Source organism: Colletotrichum gloeosporioides (genome assembly GCF_011800055.1).
Source record: "Colletotrichum gloeosporioides strain Lc1 chromosome Unknown consensus_80, whole genome shotgun sequence".
Taxonomy (NCBI): Eukaryota; Fungi; Ascomycota; class Sordariomycetes; order Glomerellales; family Glomerellaceae; genus Colletotrichum; species Colletotrichum gloeosporioides.
This window is the reverse complement of record NW_025544725.1, coordinates 144503-161207: the sequence shown is the minus strand read 5'-3', so window position 1 is coordinate 161207 and position 16705 is coordinate 144503. Positions and strand designations below refer to the sequence as shown.

General features: G+C 53.5%; 1 protein-coding gene across 1 annotated transcript; it reads right to left on the bottom strand.

Moving 5' to 3' along the window:
• Window positions 1-12097: 12097 nt before the first annotated feature.
• GCG54_00015620 (uncharacterized protein) lies at window positions 12098-13110 on the bottom strand (the record flags this gene model as incomplete). Its single annotated transcript, XM_045415398.1, has 2 exons — window positions 12098-12685; window positions 12748-13110. 2 exons carry the CDS (start codon window positions 13108-13110, stop codon window positions 12098-12100), a joined length of 951 nt encoding a protein of 316 aa, XP_045259197.1.
• Window positions 13111-16705: the final 3595 nt, after the last annotated feature.

Here is a 16705-nt window from a genome sequence, read left to right as displayed (position 1 = left end):
ACAGCGAGCATGGTGGAAAGTATGAGCATCTCGACAACCGGGTGGTGCCACAAACAGACAAGTCGGAATCTGGACGAGGACTTCCGGCTTCTTGATGATCATTCCAGTCCCCGTCGTCAGGGGATACAGAGCCTAAGAAAAGGCCCACTCCGAACTGCACGCTGATGCTGGTGGTACAAAGATTGAGGTAAACGGTCATAATTCGGAATTGCAACACGATCGAGATGCTTGTGGTCCTGCAACGGGGCCAGATAATCCGCGTTTGCGGGTGCGAATGCAGGAGTCTTGAGATTCACCAGGAGCCGTTGAGAGGGATTCGCGCAGCATGCAGAGCTTGTTAACCCCCTGTTAGAGTGGCAGGTCGTAGGGCAAGCTTAATGTGTCAACTGAGTAGCTTGTGATTTGTGCGAACTATTCGGAAGTTGGGTGCGAACTCCGCAAGTCTTTCACCACGAGTCCCGGCCAGGTGAGAGGTGCCATAAGCGCCGCGAGTATCCTCAAAAAGCAGATCATCCGAGGCGGCAGTCCATCAGAACTATTTACTGTTCCTCTTTCTTCGTCCACCCTGTTTCGTGGCCGAATGTGCATTCCTGTGCAGGCTCTCTGTGCGGGGTTTTCTTCTACCCTCTGGTGTTGATGGTAAGTAGCCCAGTGGCGTTTGACAAGCCTCCAATAAAGGCAGAAGTCTCTCAGGTCACTGGAACACGTGCCAGATACCCGACATTGATGCAGAAGCAGCCAGCAGAGTATCCTGCTGTCGATAGAGCCAGACGTTCACGTGAATGATGAAGCCTAACAGGAACATCAAATTAAGGTCTCGAGTACCGACAACAACACATTTGCAGCCGTGATTCCATGTCATCATACGGATTGATCAACTGCGTTCGTGACACAGCAAGGCATTGGCAATGCACCAACCATCCCTTTCCTCAATGTTGTGTCGATTCCGGCTTTTGTGCATTCTCTCGTTTGTGCAGGTAAAACCAGTGCTGATGGACTCGTTGTTAGGCGACAAAGTGGTCCACGTGTGGGTAGTTTCGGATTTCAAGTCGTAGCAAACCAGATCGCCTGGTGTTGCTTCATCTTCGTACTCGAGGGCAAATCATGGGAACCCTCACCAGTGGAACGTGGATACTCGGAGATAGGTCAAGGTGCCGGCAAGTTTTGCTGGACGTTGGCGAGGATATGCAGGGCGAATTCGCCGACAACTTGACGGGTTATTCGGGAACAGTCGCCGTCGTTCCGTGCCCCGAGGAGGAAGCAGGGGAATTGACCATGATCATGCAAACGTCCGAGGTAAGTGCCCTTTGCCTTTGATATCCAAGGTGCACGAAGGCGCCGGATCTGGCTGATCAGTTCGCAGAGGCTGCGGTAGTGTGCTTGTCGTTGTAAATGTATGAAGTCCCGTATTTGTCACACGACACAAGGGCGGACCCGCTGGAAAGAAGTGAGTACCTGCCGATTCCACACCGCGAAGTCGCTGAGCATCAAAGTTTTAGGGGTGCGACTACCTAACCTAGAAAACCACAGGGCGCAGACTTCTATGTCTCCAATCGCCGCCCAGACTGAGGCGTCGCTCCTTCCCGCACATCTTCTTCCTCACCTAACGTACCTCAGGTACCTAGATAGGTAGGTAGGTGCCTGCAAGAAAACCTAAGTCCCTTCCAACATCCACTTCGTGCGTGTGCTGGCACATCCGTCGAACTTCAACTTCTACCGAACAACCTCCTATCGCTGCCAATACCAACCCTCCGCTACCAACAGAAAGGTTAGTCGCTTCATTTACCCACTGGTTACGCCGGTCTTTCTCCTTCGTTTATCACCTCGCTTCATCCTCTTCTCCCTATCGAGATATTCGACCCCGCATGGCCGGGATTGCCTATATCCTCTACATTACATGGCGGTACTGTCCCACCCCAAAGGATCTCCTCTCAGCATTGCACCTGCACCGTTAGAAGCCAAGTTCAACCGCTTCGTCGGCAGCATACTCATCGCTCGCGATCAGGTCTACGAGCGACTTCGGCAACTGGAAGAAGCCTGCGCCCGAGAGCCATACTGCATCAATCCAGTAGATGTTCGAGCCAGATTACCAGAACATGTCCTGAAGCTCGTCGTCAATGCCCTACCCAACGACCTCTTGTCTCTTCCCGTAGGAGACGTCAGCATACCCAAGCTCAGGAAAGCTGCCTCCGTGTGGGATATTGATCCGAAGCGCTTCTTATTCTCTATAGCCTACGACCTTCAGAAACAGGGCGGTACCTTCTTCCGACAGTTGCAGCCTCTCGTCGATCTCTCCTCCGATTGGGACCAGTGTCTTGTGCTACTGCTCGACTGTGCCAACGTCCGACGGTCGGAACGCCGCCCAGGACGAAGAGGGATTGGTATCACACTGAGCGATATCAAGACCTCCATCCAACGTCTGGAAGCACAGCGTGTCACGAGAGCCACTCAAGAATCTTCCTCAGACGACGAAGAGGAAGAGGAAGATAAGACCAGCGAGACGGGCCTTGAACCTGACGACGAGACTACTACCCAGTCTCCAGACAAGTCGTCAGCCGAGGGCCAGACCACGGAGATCACCTCGCCCACGAAAGGCAGCAACGGAAACTTGGACAAGGACACCGCAGGTCCCTTTTCTCCAACAGACGACTTCGATTCAACAGAAGTGGGCAGAGGCGAGCCAATCACAAGCTTTTCAAGGCACAGTCTTGACGGAGAAGAAAGCGACGCGGACCCTAGTGGCGGCAGCTCCAGGTACGACTACGACCAAGGCGACGAATTTGCTCCGGCCTACGGTGGAAACGACTTTTTCATTGAAGACGACGGCGGTGACGACTTTGTTGGTCTCGGCGACGGTCTCAGTGGCGACGGTCTCAGTGGCGACGACGTTCTTCACGCTTCTCGTTCGGAAGGAGACGTTAGTGAAGAAGCCGGCTCCAACATTTTGGCTGAAAAGCGAATTTCCAACGGCATCTTCGTCCAAAACTACCAAGAAGACGCCTTAGTCGCTCGCCTCCCTCTCTTCCTCCATTTGAGAGCTGACAACTCCTTCAACTTCAGCACCAAAGCTGACATCGTCAACAACTGCAGTCGTGGCGACATGACTATGCTCATGGAGATGTGTGCGGATGGACGTCGCGGCGGAAATTCGATCATGGCGGGTTCAGGCATTGAAACGTTGCTGGACACGACAGTCGCAGTCGAAGCTGTGTGGATCAATGCTTCGCTGGGAAGGATTTGCGACGGTCTAGGTCCGCGATTCACCAATCTGGACAGCAAGGAAACGGCCAAGGTCGTTGACGAGGACTACCAGCCGAAGGCACACGTCGTTGAGACCATCGGTGACGCCGACATCCTACTTCTACCTATCCTCCTCGACGGAAACCACTGGGTTCTCTGCGCAGTTGACCGGGCTTTAGACGACGCCACGACCGTCGACATTTTCGATTCAATGGCATCAACCGGGCATACAGAGCAAACCCAGAAGATTGTGGACGCCTTCTTCGCCGTTTATCTACCCAGCTTAATACCGGGTCTACAAATCCAGCAATGCGCATGCACACAGCAACAAAATGCTGCCGACTCAGGCATACACACGATGCTCTTCGCTATCTCAGCGGTCCTGAAGAGGCCTCTCCCAACAACCCTCCATGTTGGGCTATGGCGTCAGATTCTTGCTGCCTGCTTGGGCGGGAGTACGGAGGGCTGGGATTCATTACTCTCGTGGGACCCTCATGCCCCGTGGGAAAACAGTATGAAGCTCACGAACGATGTCTGGATTGGCGGAGACATGAGCAGCGGAGCATTAGACCCAGTCGTCTTGGCCACCAAACTGCGGGAGTAGCACTCCTCACGCGTGGATCTTCTCGAGCGACACGTGTCGGACTCAAAGACATTATCTAACACAGTATTGTCCGCTACAGTCATGATGATTGCCCTGTTGAGAAAGACAGAAGCGCATGAAAATGACACCGAAAAGCGCTTGAAGAGAGTCGAGAAGACGTCGCGCTTGGAGTTTGGCCTGGTCAGTGTAGGCCAGCTGTCGCTAACAGCGGAGAGGGTCGAGGGGACTCGGGTGCAACTCGAGAAGATTGTCACCGGACTCGAAGGACTTGCTGGGGCTATACGTGCTCGTGTGGAATTATTGGCCAAGTGCCGTGAGAATGCTTCAAAGTTTGGTGTTTAGTTATTATGGGTGCTCAGCATATGCATGGTTAATGAAACGGCGCATGAAAGGCGCATCGGGCATGTTATTTTGTGTTGGACGGCAGAAGTATGTAGATATTCTCAACCAAGTCGACGGCCTAAGCAGCTCTGAAGGACAACTCTGATGTGCAACATCAACATGCAATGATCTGGCTGATTTCACAGAGCGCACTAACTTCTCTGCTGCGGTCTTTTTGTTTACTGTCTACGTCTTGCCTTCGTGGTCGCCCAATTACTCCCGGGGCACATTTCGTTGAGCTCATACCAGGTTAATAGCCTCTCTCGTCCAACTTCTCCATCCAAACGGCGTGCAACGCCTGCTAGGCCTCCGAGACTATCCCTGACCGTCCGCGACATCTTGGGTCATTCAGGGTCGTCGTACCCATCTTGGTTCCAGACACTTGGAACGCCACTCCTGTTGCGCCGCATCAAGCTCGCTCAGGATTCCGTTTGTGTGAAGGGCAGCGTCGGTGTTCATGCTGCACCTGTGACGGAAGCGAGCATGGATGTTGTTCAAAGATGGACCTGAGCAGGGGAAACAATGAGTCATGCCAGGGTAAGGTTAGAAGGCAGACCATTGATGGCATTGGTGCCGGCTCCGTGGTTGCGATGGAAGAGGAGGGGATATGCAGAGCGGACCGGACAGTGAATAGCCTGCCGAGACCTTCTCCAAGGCTTATTTGACTATCAACAAGCATCCATGGATCAGGATTGGACTGAAAAGCGTACGAGCAAATTTCTCTGGGTTGGCTTTGGCTTTGGTGCTGACAAGTGCCCTGTGCAGCATGGGAATGTTCAAAGGGGAGGTACAGAACGAGAGACCACAGGCGAATTTGAGTGTCTACCTTCAAAGGCAGCGAGATGCTGCCTCAGAATATTCCGAAGCCAAGATCGCGGTGGAAAAGAGAGTGGAGGTTGCAAAGTAGATTTGGTAGATGCGCAGACCAGCAACGGCGGGCAGCTGTTGGCGATGCTGCTTCGGACATTTGTTGTATTTGCGGGGGCTTCAGCGGTGTAGGCCCTGTGGCCCTAGCGCTTATAGCGGGTGAGAACTGAAAAGATTTCAAACCGGGTTTCTGGAACACACCATAGCAAGCCGATTCCTCTGTTGCTTTCAACAGTCATAAGGTGCATCGACGCGTGGCAGCGCAGGGGAGAAATTGGTCTGTTGGTCTGTTGCTTGCTTGGCCACCTTCACCCCTCGGTGCCTTGAAGGCCAAGGTACCTACCGATTCCACAGCCAAAAAATCGGTAGGTACCTTGACACCTTGTGTACATTTCTTACTCAGCGGGGCCAGCCAACCAGGTACATTGCCCGGCACAGCGTGTACCAGACACAGAACACCTCAGGTCCATTGGTGTCAATTCAGCAGTGGATGGTGCCACCCCGCAGCGATCTAGCGACACCTTTCCTCGCCGCGATACAACGATTATCACTGCGATGCTCAACCTCAAGCACATCTCTTTAAAGCAGTGGAAGGAAGGCTTTACCGAGCGGCAGAGTGTGTCGTTGGCCTTGCCAAGCGAGTCTGGGAGCGCTTTCGGATTGAGATGCCTCGAGCGGGAAATGATCTGGCTGGAAGGGCGACATTTGAGTCGCATGGGTTCGCCGGCATAATGGGCTGAGCATTGGTAGTTGCCACGGGTCGCTTGCGAGGATTGTGTGATCCATGCTGTCGGAGGGCCGGGCGGTGGAAGATGCGAGATGGAGATTGAAGAGGCAATTGGAAGTCTGTTTCGGGGATTGAGAAAGACGGCTGAGCTTCGACTTGGAGGGAGTTGCGAGGTGACGAGGTGTTGGCAGATGTATTGTCAGGCCCACATCGCTGTAGCTACAGAGGGTACCTCCCGATTTCCAGGCGCTCAATCGGGAGATGTCCACTGGAAGGATAGGCAGCAGCCCACCGGCTACACCACAGGGCAGCAGCTGCGTGCCTCGGACTGCTGCCAATCCGGCAGATGACAAGTCGCGGCCTGAATAGAAGGGCGGCGCGAAGTCCTTGACTTTTATCATTTTCCATTATCGCTTGTTACTCTGTCTCTCCATCCCCATTCAACTTCATCAAGCATCTAGCGGCCACGCGAAAGAAGGGCAAATCCCAGCGAAACGACTGCGGCAACCAATCATCTTACATATTTGCCGCTATGCCCGCACCAGTTGTGTGTCCCACCCTTCTCCGGCTGACGAGGTTGTTGTTTGGGACGTAACGCACCGGAATCCCTGTTGAGCAAGCCTATGCCGTTCCCAGTGTTTGCTTTTGTGTTTCTTTGCCGCCAGCTGACGAAAGGATGGCTTTTGTTCCCCGGTGCTGAAACCGCTTGCCTGTGTTTGCTCCACGGCCATATGATGCACGTCGCCCCACCAAGTCGAGGCTATTGATTGCTGCAAATCGACGATGGCACCCTCGCCGGGCACCGTTTGTCGTTCGAGGCTGCGACGCCGATCTTCGCCCATCAGAAAAACCGATATTCCAAGCGGATACAACAAACAATGTCGCTGAATTGCCGTTCAAGAGCCCCTGCGTCGTTCTCCAGCCCGCCCGCGAAAAGAACGTCTCCCAATTCAGCGAAGCGCCACGCCTGCGCTGCAGGCAAACACGGCTGCTTCGTCCGCACTGGGAAGCTAAGGCGCAACCCCCCCCCCCCATGACTGCAACGTGATTGGAAGAAGTTGACAAACATAAGGGCACCCAGAGTAAGGCAATCGCACCGCCTTCTAAGAATGTACGGAGGGAAGCCGTCCAGCATTCTCGCCGGCTGAGCATGCATGTCGAGCAGGGTGTGACGATGCGCCGCGTCGCGTTTGACTCTCCCCTGAACTCCGCTTGGATGATGAACGCAGTGTGCCCTGCCTCTCAGAGGCAATAGTGAAGCAGTGGCTATATTCCGATTTGTAGCGGTGCGATCGGAAGGTACCCCTAGCACTATCGCTGTGGTTACAGAGAGTACCTCCCGATTCTAGCGCTAAAATCGGTAGGCATGCACTGAAGCTGGATGGGTCCACATCTGCACAAGTGCCAGGCAGAAGTATCTGGCTGACTCGATATGCCAGACGTCAGCACCCGAATGCACTTCTCAAACCTCGTCCCAACCGCTGCAACCCGACTGACCTCAAATAGCCGCCTCCTTTCCTTCGTCTCCCGCATGCACAAGTCCAAGTGCACACAACTTCCGTTCAAACTCTCAGCCGCAGCCTCTATTCTCTTCCAACCCCTCACCGCGGGGCACTGCGACGCCGGCGCCCACGTTCTGGCTTGGATTCCACAATCAGCAGGGCCACGGAGGTGGATGCAAGCAATGATTCGTACCACGTGCTCCATCTTCCGGTCGGCTCTGCTAGCGAATGCGAATAATCAGCCAACACTCTGGCCGAGAGACCTGCAGTTGCTGCGAAGGAGACCGCCAAAGTCCCTGCTTCCCGACGGCTGCGTCCCCGCCAGGCCGACACGACAGGTACGCTTCCCACTTCCCTCTAACCACTGATTAGAGCTTCGCGTGGCAAAACAAGCTGAGCCGTCGTCGGATGCTTCTCAGATATTCTACCCTTCGCGTCAACAAGAGTCGAATTCGCCTCCGAGTCCGATCCTCGCCCCCACTACGCCCGAAGGCCTTTCACAAGATTCGCCAAGTCTCTTGCAGCCTACTCGAAGGTGCCTGATGCCCGCGATGGCCCACGCAACCGTCTGAAGCAATTATGCCGGGCCCGCCACCACATACCACCACCCCTTCATAGGATCCGCCTCCGGTCTTGCGCGAAGACTGTGTGTCTCCACGGCTCATACACCACTGCCATGCTCACGGCCATGGCATTGTAGCGGCACCGTACAAGACGCCGCGAGCACATCGAAACACTAGGTGAGCAGTCACATTTGCCCAGGCCATGGTATTGTCAGATTCTGACTGGCACAGACTTGCGTCCTGCACCCTTCAAGTCTCTCGCTTCTTCCTTTAGGAACTTCCATGTCCTCAACAAATCACTTCGCCATCTGCCTCGAGTCCATGCCAAACCCGATTCCGATCGCATACGAGCCCGACATGCCTTCCCCGAAAGCGTCTTCTTGAAGCCCCAGCCCCTCGCAAGCTGGATACCAATAGCGACAATAGAGACATGAGCATGGGTTGCCACCGCCTCTGGAGGCAGCGCCGAGAAAGCTCATTACGCAAGATTGGCAGGTATGGGAGCGAGGAGAAAGGGCGCTACACCACTCGCAAGCGCAGGCGAGCAAGCTTGTTGGGTATGGGACGTGACTATACGGGAGTACGCCGATCGTTCTGCCTCAAGGGGGACCCAGCATGCCGTCTTCTTGTCAGGCAGCTATCTCTGCGGCATTATCTCTTCTGATACGATAGCGTTGGCAGACTTGAATCTTGATGGACGAGTCCTCGCGCACGGGTGGGTGCGCTAGAATTCTGCAAAACCGTCGAAGCAGCCCTCGATCCATCGCTCGCTCGGAGATCTTTGGAACCCGCAATCTGCAGAGCGAACTGCGCTTCTTCCTTGTCCTCCGCAAGATCAGTGTCAGCAGCGCATCCGCCGCCGGCTCTGGTGACCAGGCGTGGCTCCTCGACGTCGACAGAGCACCACAGTCCCAAGATTCGCGTTGCTAGTGTAGAAACTCCAGGCCCCAGGTTCTTGCGCCAAGCACTTGAGCTTGCTCGATACCTAGCAGCCATTGTCTGTGGAAAGCTGGAGGCCCATCCGTTCCAGTCTCGGCATCCAGCTGCAACGACAGTTAGAAATGGTCCATCCCGCCGCCACTTCTGCTGCCGCAATTATTGCAATCACACGAACTTGCCTATATGTAGGCTCGACAACTGAGGCCGATGCAGCCGAGGCGCACATGGTCTAGGTTCGCCGTCATGGAGATCGCCTTGGGGTACTTGCAAGACGCACCGCCGCACCGAAGATTTCGACACTACCCTTGTGGGGCGGACAGAATCCCCGAGAAGAATTGAGAAAGTACAGTGATACTTCCGGGACTCCTCACGTGGCGAGCGCTTGTGAAGTGTCTGGTTCCAAACCTCGACGAGTTCCGTCTCGTCAATCGAGTCCAATGCTGCTTCCATTGGAGCTCTCTCGCCGCAGATGCTAGGGACACTTTGTCGCCTCCCAGCCTCTTCGAAAAGATTACAACGTCATCAGAGGCAGGGAGAATGGGCTGCGACGTGACAGACTAACCGGCCGGAACCTTGAAACACCCCGTTGCTTGGTCTACGTCAAGGTCCCACATACAACGGGCGGTGCATTGAGATGCCGAAGGCTCCCTCCATCTTCATGCCGAGCAGAAAGACGAGCAATCGTGACCATATTGGGGACACAAGATCCACGATTGTCCGGTTGGGCGTGAGAGCAACACAAACGGCGGGCAAGTTCCTCCGGAATGACGATGGCGGCATGGCATGGGCTTGACCTAAGATTGTCGTTCATGACTTGACTTCAGGCAACTCCAATCATGCCCCAATCCCACCCTCTCGCCTCTAAATAGTCGCCATAACACGAGAAGTTCTACCAATGGAGCATTCGGGCTATTCTTGCGAAATGTATCTGGCTGGAGCACTGGCTGAAACATCGTTTGCGCTGTCTCTTTGGCAAACGAGACATCATAGCTATTTCTTGCTCTTGAACGGGACTGAATTTCTTTATTTCTCCACCCATGACATTAGAGCATTCCACCGCTTGCCACCGACCAAGATGCAGGCTCAGAATCGGTTCGGATTTCGCGGTCAGAGAACACCCCGAAAGAAACATTAATGCCGTGGACGGGGCCGAGTGTGGTCGACTGGGAAGACATTGTGACTAGCCACGAGAACCATAAGATCCCTGTTCATCTCCATTGAATCCCAGTTAAAGTCGACATGTGATGCGACTGCCTTCCGTCTCTAACTTGACGTATTTCCCTCTTTGAGCCATGGCGCCGTCAGAGGCTTTGCTCATCTCGCCCTCCCCTTCCTTTCTCCGCGGCCTGCATCATCGGCCAGTCACCATGGTGATTCCTCAGCCAGCAGGGTTTGAAGCAAGCGCTGGAGAAATACGCCTGTGGTCTCATGCATTCCGCGTACTGGGACGGTTACTCTGGACCCTCCGACCTCGTGGTCATCCTCTCGCGTCTGCAAGAAGACCGACATGACTACCGGCGTCTTGCTCGTCCCCAACCATAGCAACCGTTCCTATGCGGAACAGGTGTTATCATCCCGGTGCTGAGTGCAGAAGCTTTCGGTCATGGTGCAGCAATAAAGATAACTGCTTCGGTTTGAGGTCACGAGGGCCCTCATTTCAGTTGGCTCCGAACACGCACCAAGACCGTTGTCTACTCACAGAGGACCGGTGCCGTCGCTTGCGTGAAACTTCCCTCTAAGAACCACCAAACATGATGCTCACCCCGGCTGGTCAGCCTTTCTTTCCAAGCCACTGTCGACTTGCTCTATTAGGTCTCCCTTGGGACGTCGCTCGTTCGTCGCCAAGTCCTTCCCGTTCGCCCGTTCAATAGAATGAGGTCGAAATGGCTCGAAGCGGTGGATGACCTCTGATGCTACAGCTATCCACGGCTTTCGGGAGGCTATGGTCAACTCCACAAAGATGACGGCTTCTGCTTCGGGGAACTAGCTATGTTGATATGATCCCACCAAAGAGAGAGTAGGTGGCTTCCACTACAGCAAGAGCCCTCGGAGCGATCGCAATAAATGACGAAGTACACGGAATGACCACGACAGAATTCATTTTGCTTGCCGTTTTAGAACAGGAATGCCACCTCAGAGAGCCCTGCAGTCCCAATCATCGGAAAGGATGGGGATTCATTGAAACAGTCCAAGCAGAATGGACGTCCTTGCGAGGAAATCGTTGCCTTGAGTGGAAACCACTGAGGCCTAAACTGCCGGGGATGAGACCGTGCAGCCTTCTAGCGAGATCTCAGCCAGTCAGTGTCCGCTCCAGTCAATAGCGCGAGCCGAAAAAATCATGGAGAAGATCCTCATGTAGGCTGTCTTCCAGATGCGAAGGAAATGGCCTGTGGAAGGTGACTCGGCTTTTCGGCGGAGTCCTGAGCTAGACAAAAGGATGGCCCAAGAACGAGCTCAAGGTAAACGAATTCGAGGCACACGATGCTTCTTTTGATTTGGAACCAACTAACAAACGACTTCGTGGCGGAGCCTTTCTCATGCGGCCGGCGAAAAACTTCTGACGGGAACCGGGGTACCCAATATGCCCACTTGGGAAGCCGATGACAGCTTAGAAGTGACTCGGGCTCGAGACTTTGTGTTTGAGGGGAAAGACGAGACAGGACTTCACGTGTGGCTTGGCTAAGATTTCCGGCTGTCGACCGGAATGTGCAGGTAGATGATCTCGCGATTGATGCTGGAACTGCGCCGAACTTGCTGCAGAAATACAAAACTGGGCTCAGAGATATTCAATCCCCTACATTATGGATGCCCTGAAAATTGAAAGAACTCTGAAGTAGTGTTACTGATCCATTCAATGTGCAGGGAATCTGGCATCTGTTAGACCCGAGGTAGTGTTCACAGGTGACACAGATCAAGCCTCATATAGAATGCATTGTGTATCGTCAGTTACAGTAGAACGACATCTAAAATACCGCGAACCAAAGTAGCACCTTACAGGCACCCCTTTCTTCAGGCCATGCCCAGTTTCAAAGCGCCTGCGAGTAGTTGTACTGTTGGCTCGTGCTCCAAAAAAGCCATGTCGATAATAGATCATGCACCATCCCAAAATACCAGGAGAGTGTTCGCATGCTGACCGTCAGAGTTGTGTGGGGGAGAGAAGTGTGGTAAGCTTTGTTAATTCTTCATGTTGTGCTTCTTGCCGGTGACGCTCGTTTTCCCGAAACTTGTGCGCCGCGAATCGTAGAACAAGTACACACAGACAACACTCGAGGTACTAATTTCTAGTCGTCTGTCGACACGTCTCCTGCGACAGAGAACCGAGAAATCCTTCGATTGGGTGTTCTTCGATGGTGAGCGTTGCATTGCTGCACATGGTCCTCGGTCCATCCATTCTTCCGCCTCGGACGCCTGTCTCGGCATCGCTCTCGACTTTGGATTTAGAGGCGAGCGCCGCGTCGAGTGCAGCTTGGTGCGTGTTGCGAATACAATGGATCAAGCCTGCCAGGATGGACTGGTGTGTTTGGTGCCGGTCTCGACGCCAAAGTAGTTGCACATGCGTTTGGCATGAGGTATCTGAAGTCTTCTCGTAGTCTTTGCCTAATTCCATCAAAAGTCTGCGCCTTTTTGCCAGGTCTTTGAGTTGCGCAGCCCGCTCGCTTGTCGTGTGCGGGATGTATTTGCCTACGGCAACCAATTCATCCAGGCGCAGGGCAGCGTGCACCGACAAAAAGAGGGATGATTGGAGGTATTTGCGGTAGGAGGGGCCGTCGACCGCGGTTGGTAGCTTGGCGCCCTTGGCAATACAGTCGGCAAATACCAAGACGTAGATACCGCAGTCGAAACCATTCGGTTGTTCAGCACACTGGTAGTAAGTCAGCTTCAGGAATAACGGCGTGGTTTCGAGCCATGTCGCAACAAACTCACCTTTGGTTTTTGGAAGCGGATGCGGAGATTTCGATCGTTGGTGGCCCACCGCAAGAAGTTAGGGACCTCCTCATTCCCGGTGCAAGAGTGTGGAGAGGCCGATGGCAAGGAGTTGTATTCGCGCAGCGTGCTATCTCGGCGCGTATACACAAAGAGAATCCAGTGATGGTTGTTCTGGTTGTAGAACATGAGGACTGTGTCTTTGCGCATGGCCTGTTGCAGGTTGAGCCGCGCACGTTTCGTCCTCGTTAAACTCGAGATGGTCAGGCTGTCAATGAAACCGACGTTGTCGCTCACAAGCCGGCAGCCAAATACAAACATGATGACATCGTCGATCCATTTTTCCGGGCCGAGTCTGTTCATGCTGTTGAGTATGCTAGATAGGGACAGCCTGGACCTCGGTGTCTTTTGCTGCCCTTGTGCCCTTTCTGGAGATAAGTCGTCCAAGTTGCGTTTCAGCCCACGACCTGTGATTTGAGGACGTAGACTAGGCGACGCTGTGAAGTCGAACTGCATGGAAGGTTGGTTGACCGAAGATGGCAATGACAGTATTGGTGCCAACTCGGAGCCTCGGTGCGACGCAAATGACTCTAGCCTGACAGTTGAGTGCTCATGCCGGCGGCCCGTCTCAGGCGGGGATACATCATTATTGGAACGAAACATGTTGGGCACGTGCTCGCAGATGAGCGGGGATTGTGAGGAGCTGTGGGCGTTCTTGAATTGATGTGCAGGTTCGAGAGAAGGCGGAATGGATCCTGACTCGTCTCCGTTGACAGCCATTGTTGCCGGCTCAAATCTTGCGCCTCGGTGTCTTGGCCACATGCGTGGGTTATCTGGTGAAAAAGACGAAGGAGTCAGCGGCTGGCCACAGCGACGTCAAGAGAATAAGCGGACAGAAGAGTGTGTTGACGAACAGGAATCAATTGCAGCGCGGAAAACTTTGACGGATGACCGGCAACGACCTTCAACAGCCTTCTCCATGTATCGATAGCAGATGTGTGCTAAGTTAACGTCAGGGCGGGCCTTCAGGAGGTTCGTCGTTGCCTCGGCGCATTGGCGCGATGCCGGGATGTCGGCTCCGAACAGCATCACTAAGATGGGTACCGACGCATCATGAAGGTGGGCGACGGCGGACCAGTGTCTGACTGCCTCCTTGTCAAAGCCTGCAGCCTGCGTGAGGTATAGCCCGTCGGCGACAAGACGTAGGATTGGCCGGTGCACGTTGAGGAATGCCCACAGTTCGAAATCCCAGGCATCTCTGTTGCAGTTAGCGACAAAGGTGGTCCGTAGTAGCGACCAGGATTGAAACAGGAGGTCAGAGGGGCCGCCGGTCTCGATTGCGTTCAAACGGTCCAATGCGGAAACGAGTGGTGATTTCATGGCGGCGGGGTGTTGATTCGGATGGGTGCGTTGTTGTGGGGATGAAGTTGTCAATGTGACTGACATGCCAGTACTCTGTACCATCCATTTCCGCCAGTGACCGAAGCAGGCATCTAACAGCAAACTGTCAGCGGGTCTTTGACTACCTAAAAAGTAGGTAGCGAGTCGATTCTATGGGAACATGTCCCTGCCACCTGACCCCGGAAGAATTGCAGCAGCTCCACTTGGAAGGAGCATACCTAAGGTACCTTCCCTGACTAAGGTAAGGCAAGATAAACTGAAAGGAGCAGGTCCGTGGGGCCTGCCGAAGAACACCGGGAAGGCGCATACCCCCAACAAAGTCAGTAAGCGGGGACCTTGCCGATCAGCGCCCCGGCAAGCCCCGAGATGCCACAACCACTGCAACGCCAGCCATCGACCTCATGAAGGTTATCTGAACTCCGGTGATCTGCTGCTGCTGCTAAGGCCAGACGGCATGGCGGCTGGCTTGTCTTCTGCTACCATAAAGCCGACGCTTTCTGCAGCGCGTCCCCAAAGAAGTGCTCGTTCAATAGGAAGACACATCAATAACATGGGAGTCTGGAAGGCGCCTCCACTGAAATGCAAACCCTGTCGTCGAGTGCCTGATTCAAAGTAGGGAGGGAGATTTCATGGCATGTGGTTGGTGTTGCTGTGCCTCAGACTGTGTTCTCTGACACCGGCCAAAGGTGCCAAAGCCGGACTTACTCAACAATTCTTCCACAGCAATAACAATCATCCCAGCTACGGCCGCGGAACAGAACCATGGACTCAGAGTAAAGTGGGGAGCTAGTCGATGCCGCCGTGTCCGCTGGCAAGCATTTGGACAAGCAGGGCAGCTACTCCAGCATGTGTCCCCTGAAGCAAGACGGCGACCATTAGCGTCAAGTGACTAAGAGTTCATGGGAGACTCTGGCTAAAATGAAGACGTTCGAAAGTCCTCTTGCCTGGAAGGTCGCTACTTGCACCGGCGCACTTGCTCATCTTAGCCCTACGTAGATTCATATATCACGACTCTCGCAGTTCTGCGTACTTCTCGTCGTTTCATTGCCTCAACCATTGATCCTGCAAGACAGTCCGTGGTCCTCCTAGGCGGCCTACTCTGTCCGATCCGCTCCCTCACGTCTCACCTTTTACCAAGCTTGCAAAGATTCTGAGCAAAGTCATCGACGTATTGCCGTTCGTGCAAAGATGATTCGACAAACCTTCAGGAAATGTTGGTCGACTTGTCAGCTGCTGGAAGACCTGAAGTCGGGAAATTGTTGAGCAAGGATCCAAAGGTCTTCGCAGAGACCATTGTTCCCCTCGACAAGCTACTTTAGTAGTACACTAAACTTGTTCAACACGTACGACTTGAGCGGATATGCAGCCCAGAAAAGGCTATTCACCCACAAGTTCAAGTGGCTCAAAGAAGAGATCAGGGGTAGGAAAGATAGCCCTTTGTTTCGATGTGAATGAGTCCTCAGTGAATAATAATAAAAGGCAAGAGAAAAGAAACAAGAAAGAGGAGCACAAGGGGAGAACAAAGAGAAACGATCAGGGAGAGGGAGAACAAGAAGAAGCAGCTGAGACCTCTGAATGCGATTGAAGGGAAGTCAGCCATTCACCGACAGCCTTAGAGCCATGATTAAAGCACTCTTCTTACTGAGATTTCAGCTGCAACGTTGCCTTGGGAATTTATCTCCCGAAAACTGGGGCTGAGAGGGGGTAAAGATGAATCTTATGTCCCCTCCTTACCATTCGAATCATTGCAATCCTTGCCACAGATAGGAGCAAAGCCATCCTCAACACTAACATGGTCTTCATCGAAGTCGTCTTGTAATCATGGATAACGCTGTATAGGATTACCACGTAAGGGTCATCAAACGAATCACAATCCTTGGTCTCTCAAGGAATGACCTTCATCTTGGGATTTTATCTTCTCGCCAGCTTTATTGACACCGGCAACAATGAGAAAAGCGGGCAAGATTTCAAGAATGACCATCTAAGCCTTGGAACCCTCAGTCTCCGCGTCGCTGATGACGCAAAATGGAATGCCACGTTTCTGAGTGGAGGGCAGGGCCATGCAGAGCAGCTGGAACCAGGAGGTTGGCTTGAGAATGAGCTCAGCCTCGCATCGTAGCTTTTGCAACACCTCAAAGACCTTGTGACCGTTTGCAGACTTTTCGAGCCAGATGATTGGAGCGTCAGGCACGAGTTGGAGAGATGCAAGATGGGATAAGCCATAGTGTTGGTGTCGTGGAATGTCAAGTCACGGTAGGAAACCTCTCCTGAGTGGTGTGCACCATGCAAAATCATTTCCAAAGAGTTTCTAGAATCAATTACGTCACAAATTACTGGCATGCCCCAAGTTACCAATGTTCTTATTGTCACGTTCGCCATCTGACGAGTTGGGCAGGAAGAGTCCTGGCGTCCTTGCATGCTGGGAAATTTCCAACCACGCCCGCTACCCCCTGTTACATCATCACTTGCATGGCAGGCGTACCTTACCCCGCCGTTCCATCTCCAATGTCTTTGTGCCCGGCTCCAACGTCGACGTTACCAAGTTCAACATCGCCTC